The sequence below is a fragment of the Petaurus breviceps genome, unplaced genomic scaffold (assembly GCF_028583685.1).
Source record: "Petaurus breviceps papuanus isolate PSGF00001 unplaced genomic scaffold, PetGlider_PUasm1.0 154, whole genome shotgun sequence".
Lineage (NCBI taxonomy): Eukaryota > Metazoa > Chordata > Mammalia > Diprotodontia > Petauridae > Petaurus > Petaurus breviceps.
This window is the reverse complement of record NW_027185715.1, coordinates 11,031,862-11,053,119: the sequence shown is the minus strand read 5'-3', so window position 1 is coordinate 11,053,119 and position 21,258 is coordinate 11,031,862. Positions and strand designations below refer to the sequence as shown.

The 21,258-nt window shown below is 39.3% G+C and overlaps 1 protein-coding gene across 4 annotated transcripts in view; it reads left to right on the top strand.

Annotated features, from left to right (window-relative positions):
* The window catches only part of WIF1 (WNT inhibitory factor 1), a 107,378-nt gene extending 87,112 nt beyond the window's left edge, over nucleotides 1–20,266 (top strand). For all 4 annotated transcript variants that reach the window (XM_069080891.1, XM_069080883.1, XM_069080879.1 and 1 more), the window contains 3 exons: nucleotides 14,238–14,333; nucleotides 15,404–15,499; nucleotides 19,339–20,266. In XM_069080891.1, coding sequence (XP_068936992.1) covers nucleotides 14,238–14,333; nucleotides 15,404–15,499; nucleotides 19,339–19,460 — 314 coding nt within the window. In that variant the 3' untranslated portion in view covers nucleotides 19,461–20,266. The remainder of the gene's footprint in view (nucleotides 1–14,237; nucleotides 14,334–15,403; nucleotides 15,500–19,338) is intronic.
* Nucleotides 20,267–21,258: the final 992 nt, after the last annotated feature.

Below are 21,258 nucleotides of genomic sequence, written 5' to 3'. Positions count from 1 at the left end.
TAGTCTAGACCCTGTTAAATCAGAAAAGTTCTTACCCAAACGAAGACCTTATACAAGATCAGGAATCTTCTTGGTTCCCTGTATTATCTAGGTAAAGGATCTCTCTTACAACCTGGGGAACTGAGACTATAACATGTGAACGTTATTACCCAAATGCCAGGGTGGCTGAACAGATCACTTGTCCACCAGACTTTATGATGTTACTTATAAAAACTTCTCTTTCTCAATCTTAGCTTCCACCTTCTTTGTGAAGCCCTTTCTTGAATCCTTCCAACGTTTCTCACTCTCCTCATTAGCAATCTTTCCTTTCCCCCCATCACTCTTGGTTTAATATTATATTTGCTTTATGTCATCCAACAGAATATCATCTCCCGGAGGCCACGGATGGTTATATTTTGAATTTTTTTATCCCCAGTGCCTAGGGCAGTATTTAACACTTAGTAAGAGCTTAGTGAATATGTTCGTTTTCTGGTCCAGTGCAGTTTCATTGGTATAATATACTCTTGGAGTATAAACTCCTTTCACCAATGCAGATCAGCAACTCATTGTTATTTGATGATAACCAATTTGCCTGATGTGTCCTCAGCCCCCAGGATGCATGAATGCTAAGGCTTAACTGACCCAGAGATTGGGCATTGCCTCCCTCCCCAACCACTTGCCTGCTATGGCACAGTAAGACTTAAATTTCCTGTGTCCCTTCCCCTCCTTCCTCATTACTTCTTAGGAAATTCATAAGGTTCTCTGATTTCAGTGGTCCAGACCACCCTACTGCCTTGCCCCACAAATAAGCAACAGTCTCCTATTTGTATCACAAGCTGTCTCCAAAGTCTTAGGGCAGTTTTCCGCTATTAAAGGTTTAAAACTGCTCTAAGACTTTGGGGACATCCTCTATGTATAAAGTTTAAGGTTTGAGTGGCTTTGAGGCCTGTGGTCATAGCACTCATTCTGCTGAATGCAAAACCACTAGCTTGCCTGTGGTACTGGAAACAATGGGTGAAAAGGATGGCCACCCATGCTGGTCCCCATTGGCATCTGTCCCCCTTCTGTGAGTACCCTCCCGTGGGACAGTGTGCCTCTTTAGAATGGCTCCCTTCTCTCTTACTCTACATTCATCATGATTATTTAATTGCTTAGAAACATCGAGAGGCACATGTGATTTGCTCCATGGTCCCTCATCTAGCGGTCCTAGGGAATCTGTAAATATTTGTTGAATTGAATTCTTATGACCTTTTGTAGTTAGCTTATAATTTCTAGGTGGGCAAATAATTCATTTACTGACCTTTATGTACAAAGAGAAATAACAGATCTGTTCTTAGTAGGGTGTTGCCCATATCCCTCCCCATTCTCTCACCAAGTGTCCTTTATGAATAGTGGGCATTTCTCAGATAAATGATGCAGGTTAGAGGGGAAGTTTGTGGCCATTAAAACAGAGAGGAACCCATCTCTCGTGGAGGTCTGGAACCCTTGACCCTAGAGGCCTCATTACCACAGAATTGTAACTGGAATATCAGCCACAGACAAATTGAATTAGTTGCCAAAGTGGCTCATATTCTTTGAATTTGTGTTAGTAATTCACTTAAATGCAGAGAGGACAAAATTCTACATAGCTCAGGCAAAGAATCCATCACTCTGGACCCAATGTAGAAGGAGTTGTTTCACTCTTTTTTCTCTCTAGCTAATCTTTACGGACAAAGGTGCCTAACCCAGTCTACTGTGGATGATGCTTACATTATTTCATATTCATGGAGTATACAGAGTCCAACAAACATGCTACAACTACAGCCTAGTGAACAGAGAATTCAATGCCTCTCCCCCCCGCCCATTGCTCCTCTGTCTGCCTAGGAAGCTGCCTTCCTCCCCTCCTTTTCTGTGTATGTGCTAATGGAAACTTGCAGATCCTTATTTGTCCCAGCTGTGTTATAACTATTGCAAACACCGCTGTGTCTTGGTACAATTGCAGTTCCAGAGACTCCAGAAAGTTCAAAGCCCCAAAACACTGACTTTGGTTTTTTTTTTAAACTTTCAACCCCTAATTTATTTGTTTTGTACTTGCAGTGGAAGATGAGATGATTTGAAAGAAGCCCTTTTTTTTTTCTTTAATAGCGTTAATGTGTTACCCCAATGGTTGCACAGGACATAGATCTTTAATTGTCAGGATGTGGTTTTATATTATTAATTATTCTTCTTTGATGAAGCTTGCCCTATTAGTTAATCCCACTCAACTCTCATCACTTCTTGTCCCTTTTAGAACTCACACACAGAGTTGGCACTTGGTTCTAGGTTTCTTTCTCATGTCTCTTCATTTTCTCTCCCCATATCAATTTCTAACTTTCTGTGGGTAATGATCGAGTTTTCTCTTTATTTTATATGTCCCCACATGGACATTTTGCATGAGATGGGTTCTTATATATTGCTAACTGACCACTTCTAGGATCTTCTAGAGAAATTGTTTCTACCACTGGAAACACACTACACGATAAATTGGGATCACTCTGCAGCAATTAGAATAAAAGCCCTCTGAGTTTTTGGAGTTGCAGATGAAAACGGGGTCTTGATCAAATTCTCCTGACCCATTTGGCTGCAAGTGCCTCTCTAAATGAATGATTATGTGCTAACTTAGTGTCAACATTAGAGAAGGGAAAAGGGAGGTCACACATAAGGCTTGTGTGTTCAAAAGAGATTTATTAAAGAATATTATTTACAGCTGGCTAGAGATGAGAGTTGGATGCTGCAGGTCCTTAGATCTACATCCAGATTTGGGTAATAGCATGGCATTTCCCTAGATTGGAGTGATGATGTGGCATCTCTCAAAGATGACTTCCCAACTTTCTCCATTTTTATAGGAAAAATCCCATCTCTGACATGTGGCTTAGCCATAGGTTTCCAAATTGGGTGACACTTCCCTCTGGGGGGTGCTGGAATAATCCCGGTGGGGGGGTTGTAGTAGCCTCGGGTGCAATTTGGGTTGTTGAATAAAAATAAGGGGGAGGTGGAAGCATTAAGGAAAGAAGAGAAGAAAAGAAAAATTTGAAAAATCATTTATACATGCTTCATCTGTTGTATAACAAAGTTAAAGTCATAGTGACTACATAATTTTCCAAATAAACACACAAAATGCACGTTATAACTTATCAGTGGTCAAGTCTGCTGACAGGTCTTAACAAGCAAGTATTGGCAGGCAAGCAGGTCACATGTTGTCTGAAGTGCTGGATACATCAACAAGAATGACTTGCTTATAATATGATACTATACAGTTACATGATGCAATATTGCATCATCAAAATTTTAATGTAGGAAAAGCCCAGAAGTTTACAATAAATTATTAAATTTAAGATGCTTCATTTTTTAAAATGCTTTATTATTTTGGAAATGACATAATTAAAAAACATATTAAAGGGTTAAAAAAGATTTCTGGGGGGCACTGAGTAATTTTTTAAAAGGGGGAGCTGAACAAAATAAATTTGGGAATATCTGGCTTAGCCAATCCTTTTCAGGGGTTCCAAGATAGTGTTTGATGGGGTACAAGGTATTTTCTGCTCCCTTTGCTTCAATACCCATGTCCTGGGATCTTTGATCACAGTAATTAATTGAAGAGAATGAGATGATGAGACTGAAAAGTTTCCTGATTTATTCAATATTAGTTGACCAGGGGTGTGTTGGAGGGTCTTATCTCTGATGCTAGGTGCTATGATGCCATTTGGGCCCACATGCACAGTTACCTATGGAACTTTTATTGGGAAATGAGGGGTAGACCTTCTTGGTTGGTTCTAGAAATGAAAACAAAAGGCAGCAAGGAACAACTAATTCTTACAGGATACCAGCCAGTAGTCATGAATTTATGGGAAGTTTTGACACAGATTACCTAGCTGGCGTCAAGAGAATGGCCTTATATTGTTCTCTCTGAGAAAGCCTCTGGAGGGATGGGAGGAAGTTATGGCTTTTTCCTTCAGGATTCTGCATATGAAATGCTGATTCATATTCCACAGGCAAAGGGGGAAACTTTCACAAGGATTCTAATATTAAAGAAAAAAACCTTCAGTGTATATATATAACATCTATGCATATATATGCATAGATCTCCATCTCCATCTCTATGGATGGAGAAGGGAACATTTATTTTTTTAAACTTTTTTTATTAATTTGCTTGTTTACTTTTAGTCTACAAGATTCAGTTCCATAATTCCTTGAGTTTCAAATTTTCTCCCCTTACCTCCTCCCCTCCCCACCCCCAACCGTGGTGGCATGCAATCAAATATAGGATCTGCAAATACCTTTACATTAAATATTAGTCAGGTTGTAAAGAAGGATTATAACCAATGAAATGAACAATGGGAAAGAGGAAACAAAACAAGAAAAAGAAAGAGAACAGATAGTTTGCTTCAATCTGCATTCAAACTGTAGTTCTTTCTCTAGATGTGGATATCTCTTTCTATCATGAGTCTTTTGGAGCTGTCTTATAACCTTACATTGCTGAGAGGAGCACAGTCTATCAAAGTTGGTCATCACACATACATTGTGTACAAATTTCTCCTGGTTCTGCTCTTCTCACTCAGTTTGTATAAGTCTCTCCAGGTTATTATGAAGTCCGTCTACTCCTCATTTCTTATAGCACAATAGTATTCCATTACATTCATATACCACAACTTGTTTAGCCATTCCCCAATTGATGGATGGGCATCCCCTTGATTTCCAATTCTTTGCCACCACAAAAAGAGCTGCTATAAATATTTTTGTACATACAGGGCCTCTTCCCACTTCTATGATCTCTTTGGGATACAACCCTAGAAGTAGTATTGCTGGGTCAAAGGGTATGCACTTATTTATAGATTGCTTTCCAGAATGGTTGAATCAGTTCACAACTCCACCAACAATGCATTAGTGTTCCAATTTTTCCACATCCTCTCCAGCATTTATCATTTTCCTGTTTTGTCATCTTAGCCAATCTGACTGGTAAGATGTGGTACCTCAGAGTTGTTTTTTATTTGCATTTCTCTAATCAATAGCATTTTTTCATATGCTTATAGATATCCTTAATTTCTTCCTCTGAAAACTGCCTGAACAAACATTTATTAATCACAGACTATGTGTCAGTTGCTGTGCTAAGTGCTTTACCAATATTATCTCCTTTGAGGCTCACAACAACCCCATGTAGTAGGTACTATTAGTTTCTTTATTTTACAATTAAGGAAACTGAAGCAGACAGCAGTTAATTTTCCAGGGTCACATAGTTAATAAGTGTCTGAAGCTGAATTTGAACTTAGATCTTTAGGACTCCAGGCCTAATTCTCTGTCCACTGAACCATCTAGTTGTAATACCAATTCCATTACATATCCCAAAAGAAGGTTAGCACTTGAAATTACAAAGTCCTAAGAAGTAAACCTATCCTTATATCAATCACAAGAAGGTTCAAAGCAACCTCAACCACACCTTATGAAATGAATCAGGGCAATCACAATTTAATAAGCCCTACAACAGATTGTGGAAATAGAGCCTGAGTTAGGAAGGCTATTCGCATGGCCCCATCTCCTTTCCTACCCCAAGGGGGGGAAGAAATATAAATGATGGGAAAGTTTGCACTCCTAATATTGTATTTAATCTTTTCTCATCTGAGGTCTACTAAAACAGAATGGCTCCCCAAATTTAAATCTGGCTAGATTCTGTCTTTAAGCTTACAGATATTAACAACTAAAATGCTAGTTAGAAACATCCTGTCACCAAGAATAAAGATGCAGATGGGTGTAGTGGGCATTGGGTTTGTAATTTTGTTAGCAAACTTCCCAAGAAATTGTAATAACCCTCCAATGACAAAACCATTCAAATTATTTAAACTCAATTAGAAAAAAAATTTTTTTTGAACTGTCTTACCAAATATTGTTTTCCTACCTTAGAAATCTCCCCCACTCCTTCCCTCTGAGGCAGAAGCAACATCTCATAGAATATTGGACCTGGAACCAGGAAAACAAAGTTCAAATGTGACCTTAGACCCTGACTAATAGGGTGACCTTGGTCACCCCTATTTGCCTCAGTTTTCCTCAATTGTAAAATCAGGATTATAATAGCAATTACCCCCAAAGGATTGTTATGAGTATCATATGAGAAAATATTTATAAAAACACTTATCACAGGGCCTGGCACATAGCAGATGGTATATAAGTGCTATTCCCTTTCTCCTCTGCCCAAATAGAGAATCAAAACAACTAGGGTGAGAAGAGACCTCAGTTCAAATCCCATCTTTGGTATTTACCTTGCACAAACTATTCAACTTACCTACATCTCAGTTTCCTCATCGGTAAAAAGAGGAAAAGTCACCCTAGATAGCCTCTGAGGTCTTTTCCAGCTTTACAGTTATGATCCTGTCATCCTAATTTGTATGGATCCGACCATCACAAAATAGCTTTGCAGAAAAGGGAGCCTGTGTGGTAGCAACATTGATAGGAGTAGCTAGCAGCACAGTGGATGGGGTGCACCACTTGGAGTCAGGAAGACTCATCTTCCTGAGTTCAAATCTGGCCTTGGACACTTATTGGCTATGTGAACCTGGGCAAGTCACTTAACCCGGTTTTCCTCAGTTTCCTGACCTAGAGAAGGAAATTAAAAACCACTCCAGTATCTTTGCCAGGAAAACCCCAACTGGGGTCACAAAGAGTCAGACATGACAGAAACGAATGAACAATAAGGAACATGGGTGAAAAGGTAGGAGCGGGGAGCCGTGAAGGTTGGCAATATATAAGCATGCCCCCACTTTTGGCTCATCTTCTGATCTAAGTCTGAGAGTGCAGGGATTAGATCATACAAGGCTAATTAGTAGAGATGAGGTGTGAAGGTAAGAATATCACTCTCATGTGGTACAGTAAATAGACTGCTGGAACTGGAGTCAAGAGAGAGCTGTGTTTGAAGTCTTGCTCTAACACTTAATAGAACATCGATTATTTTAACTTTGTTGAACTTCTGGAATAAAGACCTTTAGAAGTTAGACTCACTTCAGTCTGAGCCAACACTCACCATCTAAGAAGGTGGGAAAATAAGAGGTGCCAGAATTTTGCCCCATGAACTGCTCATGAATTTTAAAATTAGTTTTTTCCTAAGAATTATCTTTTTCATCCATACTTCAGGAATAACAGCATGTTCTTTTGGGAGAATTAGGGGATGATAAATTATTCCCTTAATTATCATACTCTCTCTTTTTGGAAGGCATTTCCCAAGTGTAGGTAATCCTTTTGTGGATTGGAAATTTCTTTCACAAAGTAGAAGTCAGTATTTAATATGGTTTGAACATTGTCTCAAACTTTGCCTGAGATGCCAAGATGGGAGGCTCTCCTTGAACTCAACTGGAATTATGCCCAACTGAAAGGGGCAGATGTTCTATAATTTAAATTCTTCCAGGGCAATACATACATACATGCATGCATACAGGTGTATATGTATTTGTGTTTGTGTGTGTGTGTTTGAGACTGGGTTTCCCTATATTGCCTTGGCTGAAAGTGCAGACACTACCACTTAGGTGCCAAATCCCACTATTGATTGTCATGGGAGTTTTGACCTGCTATTGACCCGCTGTTTCTGACCCGAGCCTATGTATCCCTCCATAGGCACAGCCTGCTGCAATATTATCATCCCCCCTCCTTCCTAAGGGCTCACCATATTGGTGCCAGACACCCACATGGCTTAGCCAATGTATCTTCCAGTTCCTAAGCTCAAGTGATCCACCATCTTCATCCTACCTAGCATTACAAATTATAGGCACATGCCACCATGTCTGGCCTCCTTCTATACAATAATCAAAATTGGGATTTTTATTCATAACTTCATTACTGATGTTAACGATCCATGTTCTCTAAGAAGAGTAACAGAAATATTGAATTTGCCCCCAACAGAATCATTGCAAAAGAATTCTTACAACCCCATTGAACTTTATACTCCTTCTTCTGACCTTGGGTATGTCCCCTGTTGGCACCTTGACACTTCATCGAATGTGAGAGAGAAAGAAATGGAACTTTTAGAATATTCAGTCTAATCAATGCTGCAATAATCATCCCATATCTTACTTATAGTGAGCAATAGATTACATAATAGATAACTTTGCCACCATATGCAAACTGATTCAATTTTATTGTTCTGGGAGCATAACATATTGTTGTTCAGTCATTTCTGATTCTTCATGACCTCATTTGGTGTTTTCTTGGTAAAGAAACTGGAACGGTTTGCCATTTCCTTCTCTGGCTTGTTTTATAGATGAGGAACCTGAGGCAAACGGGGTTTAATGACTTGCTCAGGGTCCCATAGCTAGTAAGTGTCTGAAGTTAGATTTGAACTCAGGAGGATGAGTCTTCCTGACTCCAGATCTGGTACTCTCTCCACTGTGTCACCTAGCATTTATTGGGAAGCAAAGAGAAATTCTCACTTAGATATTCAAAGGATTTAGGGTTAGAAAGGATTTCTAGACCAGACTCCTGATCTCATTGAAGAGAAAATTGAGAGATTAAATGATTTGCCCAAGGGGCGGCCAGGTAGCCCAGCAAGTAAGAGCACCAACCCCAGTGTCGGGATGACCTGGAGATCGAATCCGGGCTCAGATACTTAGCACCACACCCAGAAATAACTGGCCATGTAACCTTGAGCAAGTTACTTAACCCCGATTGCTTAAAAAAAAAATGATTTGCCCAAGGCCACACAGGCATAACAGCAAGGATTTGAGTAACTCCAGAATCAGTGTACTTTACACTTCTTCACATTGTCTTTATGAAAATCACGTATTTCTTCATAATGACATAGATTGGTGATGGGGTAGGTTTTTGTTTGGTTTTGGTTTTATTTTGCTAAGATGTGAGGATGAGGGGCAGAAGGTGGGGAGAACAGAAGACTACCTGACCCAGATAGGACTTTAACTTACAACCCCTGGTTTAGGGGGTCATCTAATACATCACCAAGGCTATTAGTTCTTTGGATACAAATTGGAAGGCACCAATTATACCAGAAGTACGTGGAGAATGGATCTCAATTTTGCCCCAAGCTAGTAAAATCTCTCTTTCAGAGTTAGTGGTTGAGTGAAAGAGGTTTGTAGGGCATGTAGTTACAATTCCCTTTTCAGAAATTTCTCAGGTTAATTGAAGACAAGAGCTATAATAGTGTTAGTCACCTTATTTAATGCGATATTTGTGAATTAGCTCTTGGTTTCATTTAGAAGTTGTTGTTCCAACAATCTGATAAATTATTGAAAAGGTCTGAATGTTTGAATAGTGAGGATAGGAAAGAGTTCATCATCCTACATGTGGTACTGTTTTCCTCTTCTCAGGCAAACATACAAGTCTTTAGGACAAATGTTCCAGGTGACTCTACCTTTCCAAGGCAATAGTTGGCCAGGAAGAATAGAATGGGGGATAGAAAATAAAGGCACTTAAAGAGGGGAAGTTCTTTGGAATGACAGTTTCATTCCTTCTTGTGTGTGTATATCAGAGGCTTTTGTGATGAATAGTAAACACAAAATGTGGGGGGAGAGGAAGAACATATATTTGAAGTCTGAGCGATGGTGAGTTCTTCTGAAATTTTTTTTTCCCTGCAAGTCCCTTGATGTGGTTTCCAATATGAATGGCCAATACTGGGCTAAGGGTAAACTCCAGAGAGAGAAAAATCAGTGCTTCATTATGACATCTAAAGGCCTTTCCCAATTTGAAATTCTATGAGGCTACAATTTATGAGGACTCCAGAAAAATCTGTTTGACTTGAAAAAAGAAGATAAGTGTGTGATGAGAAACCTGGATCATTCAGAGGAATACACAGATCTCTTCAAATACAGATGTGTCCTGCTTTAAGAAAATTTGACATACATACATTGACATTTAGAAAATTTGAATTATTTATTTTATTAAAAATAGCTTCATCTTTAAAAAAAGAATTGGCTACATGGATCTTGTAAATAGTAAGTTCTCCTGGTGCAATCAAAATATGATGGCCAAAATAAAAAATTCATTGTTAATAGTTTGATGTTAATCAAAATTAAGCCTGCAATGGAGTGAATAATTGAAAAATTAAGACATTTGCCAACCTTTTACAAGGTGCTAAAAATTGTGCTAAACTCAAAATAATTTTAAAAATCAATTTGGGAAACCCATCTGTGGGTTATGACATAGAATTTGTCCAGGAGAAGGACAGGGAGATCTATGATGATCATACTAGTCATAAATAATAAAAGGTAACCAGCAGGCTTCAAACCCATCAGTGAGTTAAGGGGTATATCTACCCTAAGCATGTGAAGACTTTCTCTAGAAGAATGGGCAGATGAGAACATTTTTGCTCCGATGGCTGTGAAGGTAGATGAAACAGGTGCTGAGGAGTACTTAGAGCTTGGTCAGACGTCAAAGATGCCAAGGTCATCCATTTCATCCTGGGCCATCACCTATCATTTTGATTTTTGTCTTGCCACTGGCCTGCAACTTTTGTCTTGCCGCTGACAACTTTATGCAGCTCTGCCTCACTTAAATCCTTACTATGTCATTGGTACTCTTCAAAAATGACAGGAAATAGGGTTGGCCAGGTGGCTCAGCGAGTAAGAGCACCCACTCCAGTGTGGGGATGACCTGGGATCAAATCCGGGCTCAGATACTTAGCACCACACCCAGAAATAACTGGCTGTGTAACCTTGAGCAAGTTACTTAACCCCGATTGCTTTAAAAAAAATAACAGGAAAACAAGAAGTTGTAGTTATAGTAATAATAATAGAAATGATAACTGTGATGCGGAGACCAAAAAAAGAGATGTAGCCACAGATTACCTGGGTCACTTTAAGAAAATAAGGAAAGTCCTGTTCTCAAGGAATTTATATTCTTATAGAAGGAAACATCACATATAGGCAAGTGGTCACCCAGAAAGGGTGTTCTGGTCTGGGAAATCACTGGAATGGTGAGAGGAGCCAGAGGGGAGTCTACTGACAAGCTTTTTCCCATAGGAAAGGATAGTAGCAAAGATAATAGCAGCTGCTTTCATCTAAACTCAGCTGAGACAAACTGATTTAAGACTAACAGTTTATGCAGTTGACTCTGGGGAGCTGATCTGATTAAAGAAAAACTCTGGTGCTGGGAGCTGATTGGAGAAAGCAGAGTCCTCAGCTATTTGAGAAACTGACTGGGGACTGTTTTGCTCTCTAGCACCACCTACTGCTTGAGATAGAGGAAACCTCCTCAGAGGCTTTTCCATGTTGATCAATGTACTCTTTGGCTCAAGAGGAGAAAGCTTAACATATCAAAACTGTTCAAATTGGAAGGAATCTCATTGGCCACAGAGTAGTTCTGTATAGTTTTGCAGATTCCAGGCTTAAGGGAATTACTTTTTTCACTGAAAGAGTGTAACATTGACTAAATGCCCAGACAAGAGAGTGGACATGGGAATCTATACAGATCCCAGGCTAAGTATACTGTTGGATAAGTGTTTCAGCAGCCTGAGAATAGAGATTCATCATCATCTGGCAGGAAAAAGGAGGGGTTGAAAAGGGAAATAGTCCCACCCAGTAGGTAATTTGTGGTGCCCACTGTTCCCCAAAGAGATTAAGGACATTAATATTGTAGTCCAAAGTTTTGAGTTGCTTTAGGTACATGTGTTTCCTTCTCATATACCTCACTATTGAATTTCTGTAAGTTTGTGCCCACTATTCCCCCATGGTTACAATGTGTACTGAGTATGACCCAGGTTTATTGGTGGGCTACTATGTTATGTTATGCTTATCATGGCTTTGCCTTCCTTTAAGAAGCAGCAAAGTGGTGCAATAGATAAAGTACTGGGTCCAGAATCAAGAAGACTTGAGTTCAAATACAGCCTCAGACATTTCAATCTCTGTCTGCCTCAGTTTCCTCATCTATAGATAATAATAGCATCCACCCTCCAGGGTTGTTGTGAGGATAAAATGAGATAATATTTAGAAAGCCTTTTTCAAACTTCAAAACAGTATGTAAACACTAGCTAGTAGTAATAGTGATAGTGGTAGTAATAGTAGTAGCAGCAATAGCAGTAGTAGTAGTAGTAGCAGTAGCAGTAGTAGTAGTAGTAGTAGCAGTAGCAGTAGTAGTAGTAGTAGCAGCAGTAGCAATAGTAGTAGTAGTAAATGTTTCATGATTAAAAGCTAATCATCTTGGCTGATTTGTTTAAATGATAAGCACATCAGTGAAGGCTCAGGAGTTATAACTATGAGTAAAAAATCTGTAGCTTTCTCATGTGAGAGTTACCCTTATGACCCTGAGAATGAATGAACTTTGGTAGCATGGCCATCCTTTTGAGGAAACACACTAACTTGGCAGCATGGTTTCAGGTGGGGTGAATGAGCCAGCCTCAGCCCAGGAAAAGAGGTTTAGGGAGAATTAAAGTCAGCTCCACACCGTCCACCCCCCCAAACAGATACACTACGCTAGAATAATTAATACACAGATCGATAGAATAAAGAATCCAAAAACTTTTGACAGGGAAGAAAACTGGCCAGAATCCACTAAGATGAAATTTTTTTAGGAATAAATGCTTATGCTTTTATGCTTATGTTCAAGAAATCTATTTTAAAAGCCACCCCCCCTCCCCCAATCAACATAAAAGTACCAAAAAAGTGAAGACACAGTTAAATTGTATGAAAAAGATCTGGGGGTTTTGGTGGATTGCAAGTTCAATATGAATTAGCAGGATGATACAACAGACAAAAAACTAATGCAATTTTGTGCTGCATTAAGAGAGGTATCGTTTTCAGGAATAAGTTGGTGACTATACTAAGTCTTGGTCATCCTACATCTAGAGTATTGTCATCAATTCTGTGTACCACAGGTTAGAAAAGACATTTGTAAACTAGAGAGCAACTAGGTTGGAGACATGCCAACTGGAGTGGAGTCTTTGCCAATGGAAAGAACTGTGGGTTTTTAATCTGGAAAAGAGAAAGCCCAAGGGGGACATAAGAGTTGTCTTCAAGTACTAGAAAAACTTTTTGATGGAAATGGAATTAGATTTGTCCTGTTTGCTTCTAAGAGGTGAAACTAGGAACAATGATTAGATGTTGCAAAGAAGCAAATTTAAGTTTGATGTCAGAAACAGATTTGCTAATGAGTAGAGCTGTCCCAAAGGGCAATGGCACTGGGTTCTCTGTCACATGACTTCAAGCAAAGGCTGGAAACTATAGATTATTATAATAAAGAAAAGATTCTGTTTCAGTTATGGGTTGAACAATATGGCCACTGAGGACCCCTTCCAACTTTGAATTTCTTTGATTCAGTTTGCAAAACTTTGATAGATATGAATCACTTTTAACAAAGCTTCTATTTTGTAAATTAAAAGGAATACTCAACTATGTTGTTGTTGTTCAGTCATGTCCAACTCTTCATGACCTCTTGTGGGATTCTCTTGGCAAAGACACTGGAGTGGTTTGCCTTTGCCTTTTCCAGCTCATTTTATAGATGAGGAAACTGAGGCAAACAGGGTAAAGTGACTTGCCCAGGGTCACACAACTTGTAACTGTTTGAGACTGGACTTAAACTTGGGAAGATGAGTCAACACTCTCCACTGCAATATGGCGCCATCTAGCTGCCATACGTAACTATACCCACAGGAAAAGGAAGTAACTAGTATGTTCCTGAAGAGAAATTCAAACTACAGACCACAATTCAGAAGGGTACAGTGAAAAGAGTGCTGGATTTGGAATCAGAAGATCATGAGTTCAAATCCTGGCTCTGTTGTTTACTTAAGGCAAATATGACTTAAGGCAAATCACTTGACCTCTCTGGGCCTCAGTTTCCCCATACCCAATATACAAAGTTGGACTAATTGACATCAGAGATGTTTTCCACCTCTAAATCTATGATCTTAAATCATACATATCAAAATGTACAGCAAAAAAAAATCTTTATTTCAAAACATTTCTCTTCCACATTCCATGCAACTCAATTTTTAAAAATTAATTATCTCTAAATCACTGGGATGATGAGTAGTATTTATATATCACTTTAAGGTTTGTAGAGCAATATACATACATACATGTGTGTATACATATATACATATGTGTGTATGTGTGTGTGAGTATGCCTAATCTCTTTTGGTTCTCATAACAACCCTGTGAGTTAGGCGCTATTATTCTCTCCATTTTCTAGGTGGGGAAACTGAGGCTAAGAAAGATTGAGTGATTTGCCCCAAGTCATACAGCTAATTAATGCCCAGGGCAGGATTTGATCACAGGTCTTAGCGCTAAATGCATTTTAATAAGCATGGTTTTCTCTTTTAGGCAAATGTCAGCAAGCCTGTAGAAACGGTGGTAAATGTATTGGTAAAAATAAATGCAAATGTTCCAAAGGCTACCAAGGAGATCTCTGTTCTAAGCGTAAGTACCTGGCATACCTAATCTGCTTGGTTATGGGGTAAATAAAGAATGTCTCCTGGCACATTGCTTCGGTACTTGCTGTAAATTATTGTTAGACTGGCAGCATTTTAACTTGTCTTTACTAATATGTAAGTTTTATTTCTCTGGGCTCTTAGATATACTCCAAGTTTATAAAGAAGAAGAGAAGAGTGGAAAAAAGAATGGGGAGAGGAAAGGAAAAAGGAAAGGAGACTGTGGAGGAGAAAAGGAAAGGAGATAAAGAAAAAAGGGCAAAGGAGAGAGGGAAGAAAAAAGGAGAGGGGGAAAAGGAGAGAGAGGGAAAAGAGAGGAAGATAAAGGAGAGAGGTGAGAGAGGAGAGGGAGGAAAAGAGGGAGATAAAGGAGAGAGGGAGGGAAGACAGAGAAAAGAAAGGGAGAGGAAGGGGAAAAGAGGAAGGGACAGGAGAGATGGAAAGAAAGAAGAGAGGGAGAGAAAAGATAGAGGGAGAGGGAAAGAAGGGAGAGATGGGAGGAAAGGGAAGAGAGAGAAAGGAGAGAGGGAGAAAAGAGAAAGAGGGAAAGAAGAAAGGGAGGGAGAAAAGAGAGGAAGGGAGAAAAGGAGAGAGGAAGGGAAAGGAGAAAAGGAAAGAAAGAGAGAGGGAGGGAAAGGAGAGAGGGAGAGAAAGAAGAAAGGGAAGAAAAGGAGAGAGGGAAGAGGAAAAGAGGGAGAAAAAGGAGAGAGGGAGAGAAAGTAGAGAGGGAAGACAGGGGCAAACTGAGTTCTCTAAATATTATAAGCTTCTTAAAAGATAATCAAAGGTGATTGTCCTGTACGGTCAAAGCCCTACTGACCACTGATTTGCCTTTTGTGGACATAAGGCATCTTACATAGTTTAATCTCATAGGTACCTGAGAAGCCTGGATGCTAAATCAACATTCTCCTGGAGAATGACTTTAAGAAAAAAACACCTCTCCCCACACAAGTAAAAGGGATGAGGCCAAAACTAACACATTGTACAGAAAAAAAACAGCAGGAAAAGTAACTGTAATTTGGTCTGAAAAGCTTCCTTTGTGTTGTCCGCTGATTCTAGCTGTCTGTGAGCCTGGTTGTGGAGCACACGGGACCTGCCAGGAGCCCAATAAATGCCAGTGTCGGGAAGGCTGGCACGGACGGCATTGCAACAAAAGTGAGTGGGAACTCCTATATTAGAGTGTGCCCCAGAATTTCCCCTAACTTCCTGTTAGGTGCATCCCACTGACTCCAGAGGTTTGGACATCTTGTAACTAAAAGCTGCCTTCTCTTAATGGTAACTTTTTTAGACGCACTGATGCAGCAGACTGCAAATGATGGAGTACATGTCAATTCTAATGTAGAGCTATTAATTGGCATTCCATTGGCCTTGATTCTTAACATAAAGGTCTTCTTTGGAATTTTAAAATGGCACCATGCCCAAGGAGCCAATGGGATAGCGTAAAATGGACTTAACAGCTTTAACAGTGGATTTGTTAAGAAGTTGTACATAGGGTCATATATACAATTATCCTTTCCTCGTTGCCACTTCCCCCATCTTGGTTTCAATATATGGCAGGTCAGCATAAGAGATCAAATGGGAATTTGGGGGAGAGTTTTAAGAAAGCCACAGGTGACATGGAAGTTTAGAAATGCATAAAATATATGCATAGTATTGTATAATATGAACTCAAATTTTACATTAAGGTACTGTAAATATCCCATAAAAGAAAAAGTAAAAATTCAGACTTCTTCTCTGGTACAAAGGGAAGGCCACAAAATTCTGCATGGATTTTCCATATCATGAGGGCACCCTTACCCACCACAATGTAGAAGGGATAACTGTAGTTTTGGTGGTGTTTGGGTGAGCCCACTGAGGGAAGAATGAAGTGTGGGGAGGTCTATGCAGGTAGTCTCAAAATCAAACAGATATCCCAGGAGTCCTTTTGGCAGGGGACCACCAAGGGGTAGCAAGCCTGGACATCTGAGAATGAGTCTGGGATAATCATAGATTTAGTCTAGAAAGTGACCCCAGAGGCCATCATGTCCTAAGACTCTAGGTCTAAAATGCGTTGAACAGCATTTAGAGGTCATCTAGTACAATGGTATCAAACTTACAAACAGGGCCATCAGTCTGTACATGAAGATGCCTGTGGGCCCCATATTGACAGTTTAAGATATTATATTGTCTATATTTTATTGTACTTTTATTTGTTTTGCTAAATATTTCCCAGCTGTATTTTAATCTGGTTCAGCTGCAATCAGGAGTCTTTGAGGACACATGTTTGACACCTCTGATCTAGTAACCCCTTTGCTTTACAGATGAAAAGAGAAAGGCCCAGAAAAGTTAAATGATTTTCCCAAGGAATATAGGTAGTAGTAAGTGGCAAAGCTAGGATTCTAACTTGGGTCCTGGGACTCCAAATGCAGCAATAATGCCTTCCATCAAATCTGTTAGCCCCCTTTGAAAATACACAAACAATAACTTATATCAGTTTATTTATCATCTTAGAGGTCCCAAAGACTCAGGCAACAGCATGGGTACACTGGGCACCTGGATGGGTAAAGATGGTGCCATTGGGTGAAGACTGCTGAAGATGTCTACCTATTCCTTGTCTCAAAGGGAAGTGCTGGGATCGCAGGTGGCAGACATTATTATTGTTGTTGTTGTTGTTGCTGGTGCATTATTGGCTCATATTTTAATCACCATGGGAAGCTACCAGTATATGCCCTGACAAGTAATTAAACATATACAAAAGACATTTCTTATGTTGTTTTTAGCCCTGATCTGTATGTACACGAGAACAGAGCTTCTTAAACTGTGGGTGTGAAAAATTTGGCAAGAGTAAAAGGTTTCTGAAAGCACAATGACCAAAAATTAAAAACCAAACGTGTAATGAATCTGATGTGCTTCTGGCATTGCTCACCCATGTTGCATTGCTCAGCTCCACTATAGCCTTGGTTCTGAACACACAGCATGTGCACTTTTGCAAATTCCAATGAAAGCTGTAAAACACGAAAAGGCATCTCGAGTAGAAAAAGGTTTAAGAAGCCCTGCTCTAGAAATTCAAAATGGCCAAATAAGAAGCCAAAAGAAACTTCATTAAAACAAAAAAAATGACAACCATGCAAGAAAGTATTGCCATTATGGCCCCATTTTCCAGATTTGGGGGAAATCCATTTGGTGACTTGAATTAGGATGAAGAACTGATACAGAGCTAAGAAAAATCATCAGATGGTGGGCTTAGAGTTGAAAGAGGCCTCACAGGACATCTAATTCAACTACTCTATTTTACAAATGATGCAACTGAGACCCGGAGAGGTCATGACTTGTCCAAGGTCACACAGTACCAGAGCAAATATTTGAACCCTGGTCCTTTGACTCCCAAAACCAGCTGTCATACAACTAAAACACCTTGCCTCCCTATACTAAGAGAACCCCCTCTGAGAGTTCACAGACAGAATTGAAGCAAGTCAAGCTACTTGAAATAATAATAGCTGATGTTTATATAGTGAATTAAGGTTTGCAAAGCACTTCCCATAAATGAACTTATTTCAGTCTCACAAAAACTCTATGAAAAAGACCCCCATTTTCCAGATAGAAGAACCGAGGCTTAGAGAGAGGAAGTGGACCCACGGTCATACAGCTAGTCAGTATTGGAGGGGGGGAGTCAATTACTCCCATCTGGCAGCTCTTCAATGATATTCCATTGGCCCTTGGTATGTTGCTGTCACTGCATCCCTGGCCTGGGCTGGTGGGAAGTGGGTTCCCAACTACATACAGTCCCTGCCCCATTTCCATTCCCATTCCCATGAGTTTACAAGTCATCATTGAGAATGAGCTCTTTAAAATTATCTTTTTATCTCTAATGGTGAATGGGTACTAAATTCATCTAGGATTTATTACTGTTTATCATTTTGCCTATTGATAGAACTCTAGGGCCAGTTAGGTGGCATAGTGGATAGAGAGCCAAACCTGGGGTCAAGAAGGTTTGAGTTCAAATCTGACCTCAGATGCTTACTCGTTGTGTGACCCTGGGCAAGTCACTTAACACTGTTTGCCTAAACTTCCTCCTTTGTAAAAGGAGCTAGAGCAGGAAATTACAAACCACTTTAGTATCTTTGCCAAGAAAACCCCCAAATGGGGTCATGAAGAGTTGGACACAAAGAACAGCAAGGTAGATCTGATCATATGGGAACAGGAAGGAAGGAGTATAAAATTCATTCCTATCTCTGTAGCTTAAGTTGATTCTGGAGTAGCAAAAGAATAGCTATGATCATGTTCTCTACATAGGTTATCATTCTCTTTTTGTGAATCAGCATTATGGATTTAATGGCTGTTGGCTGAAGAACACACGTTTCTTTTCAATCTCATAATCGCCCTTGACATTGATAAGTGTCAATAAGAAGATTCAGGTCACTACCTTCATTATGACTATGTTGCTAGGACAGGGACTTTGTATAAAAATAAGTCTGATTTGATGCCATCAAATCACAACACAGATCAAATCAAATCACAGAAGAACTTCTGGCAGCTTGTACCTTTAACATCTTCTACCTATGTAACATTAGGCAAGACATTCCTCTGGGCCTCAGTTTCCTCATCTGTAAGGTGAAGAGGTTAGACTAAATCATAAGTTCTTAGCCTTTTTTTTTGTCTCATGGAACCCTTTGGCAGTCTGGGAACACCTATTCTCAGAAAAATATCTTTAAATACATAAAATATATAGGATTACAAATGAAACCAATTATATTAAAAATCAGATATCAATATATGTATATTTTTAAAGTTCATGGACCCCAGGCTAAGAATTCTTTTACCGATGACCTCTGACATCTTCCAACTCAGAATCTGTGCTCCCACAGTCCTCACTCAGGTAGCTACATACTGTGGTTTCTGTGGCCAGGCCTGTTGAGCCAGAAAGGGAAAATGGATTTCATTGGTATGGTTAACCGTGAACCTGAAGGATCTGTTTTTGTAGTTTCTTTTCTCTTAAACTGTGGTTAATTTTTCAGGGTATGGAGCCAGCCTCATGCATGCCCTAAAGCCACCGGTCACCAAGCACAGACAGCACACGCCTTTACTTAAAAAGGCCGAAGAGAAGCATGTTCCACCTGAATCCAATTACATCTGGTGAACTCCCCCAGCATCTGAAACGTTTTAAGTTACACCAAGTTCATAGCCTTTGTTAACCTTTCATGTGTTGAATGTTAAAATGCTGTTCATTACAGGGAAGAATACTGGCCTGAATTTTATTAGCTTCATTATAAATCACCGAGCTGATTTTCCTTTTAAGTCTTCTAAGAGCTTCTTTAGCGTGGTGGCATACGTCTCATTTCGATTCTTTTTAACGACATTTCTGTTAGAAAGTCCATTGATCAAGTTAAGCTTAGCTGCAGATGATTTTCCAAAACTGAAAATGTAACAGTAAGGTAGGGGGTTGTGGCACATTATAGAGGGGGCAGCCTTGACTTTAAAAAAAGAAAAATAACACCACAAATCACAGAGAAGGTATTGGGCAAGGCAATGATTGTTATGACTGGCTACCATGTTTTGCCCTTAAAAAAACTTTATTATTTAGATCTAGATATAAACATCAGTTATTTAGATCTAAACATTGCATATTTAGATCTAAACATTAGACATTTAAAGTTGTATTGCTTTTTAAAGAAAAATAATTGCATCCTAATTTTTTTTTTAAATCTCAGCACAATGTTATGATTTTCCTGTTTTTCCTGAATTCTCAGTATTAAAAAAAACACTCTCCTAAGTGGCATTTATACAATATAATATATTGTATACAGTAAAGTAGAAATATAATGTATGAACTTTTTGCATCAGCTTGAAGCAATATAATATATTGTAAAGAAAGCACAACTCGTGTAATAAACTGTATACTGACTGATGTGTATAAAATAAAGGTGAGGATTTAATTTTCTCAAAGGTTGCATGATATGGTCTTTATATGTTGTAATCAGTCTCATGACTAAGAATTAAGAGTGCAGCTGCTCTCTTTTCTTAGTAGAAGTTGGGGACTGTGGATGTGGAATATAGCCATTGGTGTGTTGGTAAATAGTTAATAATCAGATCTTGGGGGGGGGGGATGAATGTAGCCACAACACACTTTAAGCTTAATCTGAATTATTAATGCTTCTTCATCATTTTCTTAAGTCTAGAGCCCCAGGAGTGGGGAACCTGAGGCCTCAAGGCCACATGTAGCCCTCTAGGTCCTCAAGTGCATCCCTTTAAATCCATTTGGATTTGGTCTCAGGGCTACACTTGAGGACCTAGAGGACCATATATGACCTCGAGGCTGCAAGTTCCCCAACCCTGGTCTAGACAATCAACAAAACAATGAATTAAACTCTTGACTTGTATCATTTGCCAATTTCCCAGGTATAAACCCTGACACCGGAAAGTTAATGTTTAGCCCTTCCAAACTGATATGAATTGGCTCACCCCTGAATACAGCAAACACTGTCAGAAACAGTGTTTGTGCTGGTGGGTTTTGCTGAATTGCTTTTTTTTTTTTAAAGAAAATTTTTGTTTCAGGGGACGGCTTGCTAGAAAGGAGAGTGGGAAGGAATATTTTCAGATAAAAATAAAAGATATCAATAAAAATCAAGTTTTTAAAACTGGGCATGTGATGGCAATAGTGGACATTTGTTATGATGTCATGGAGATGAAGACACTTCAGTGGCTAATTTCCCTTTATCTGTCTCAAGATTCACAACAGCAGTATTTGAAAGCTACTGCATACAGTGATTAGCTGTAAATGGTCATGGCAAATCCCCCAAGGAAAGGACATGCTGAAGCCTCAGCCTAACGCTGTCCTTAAACTCTATCGTAAATAGAAGAGTATCATAAGGATATTCTAGGCCATCCAGTAATAAACCCTTTATATGGAGGATCCAAGTGCAGATCTGTAATTAGCA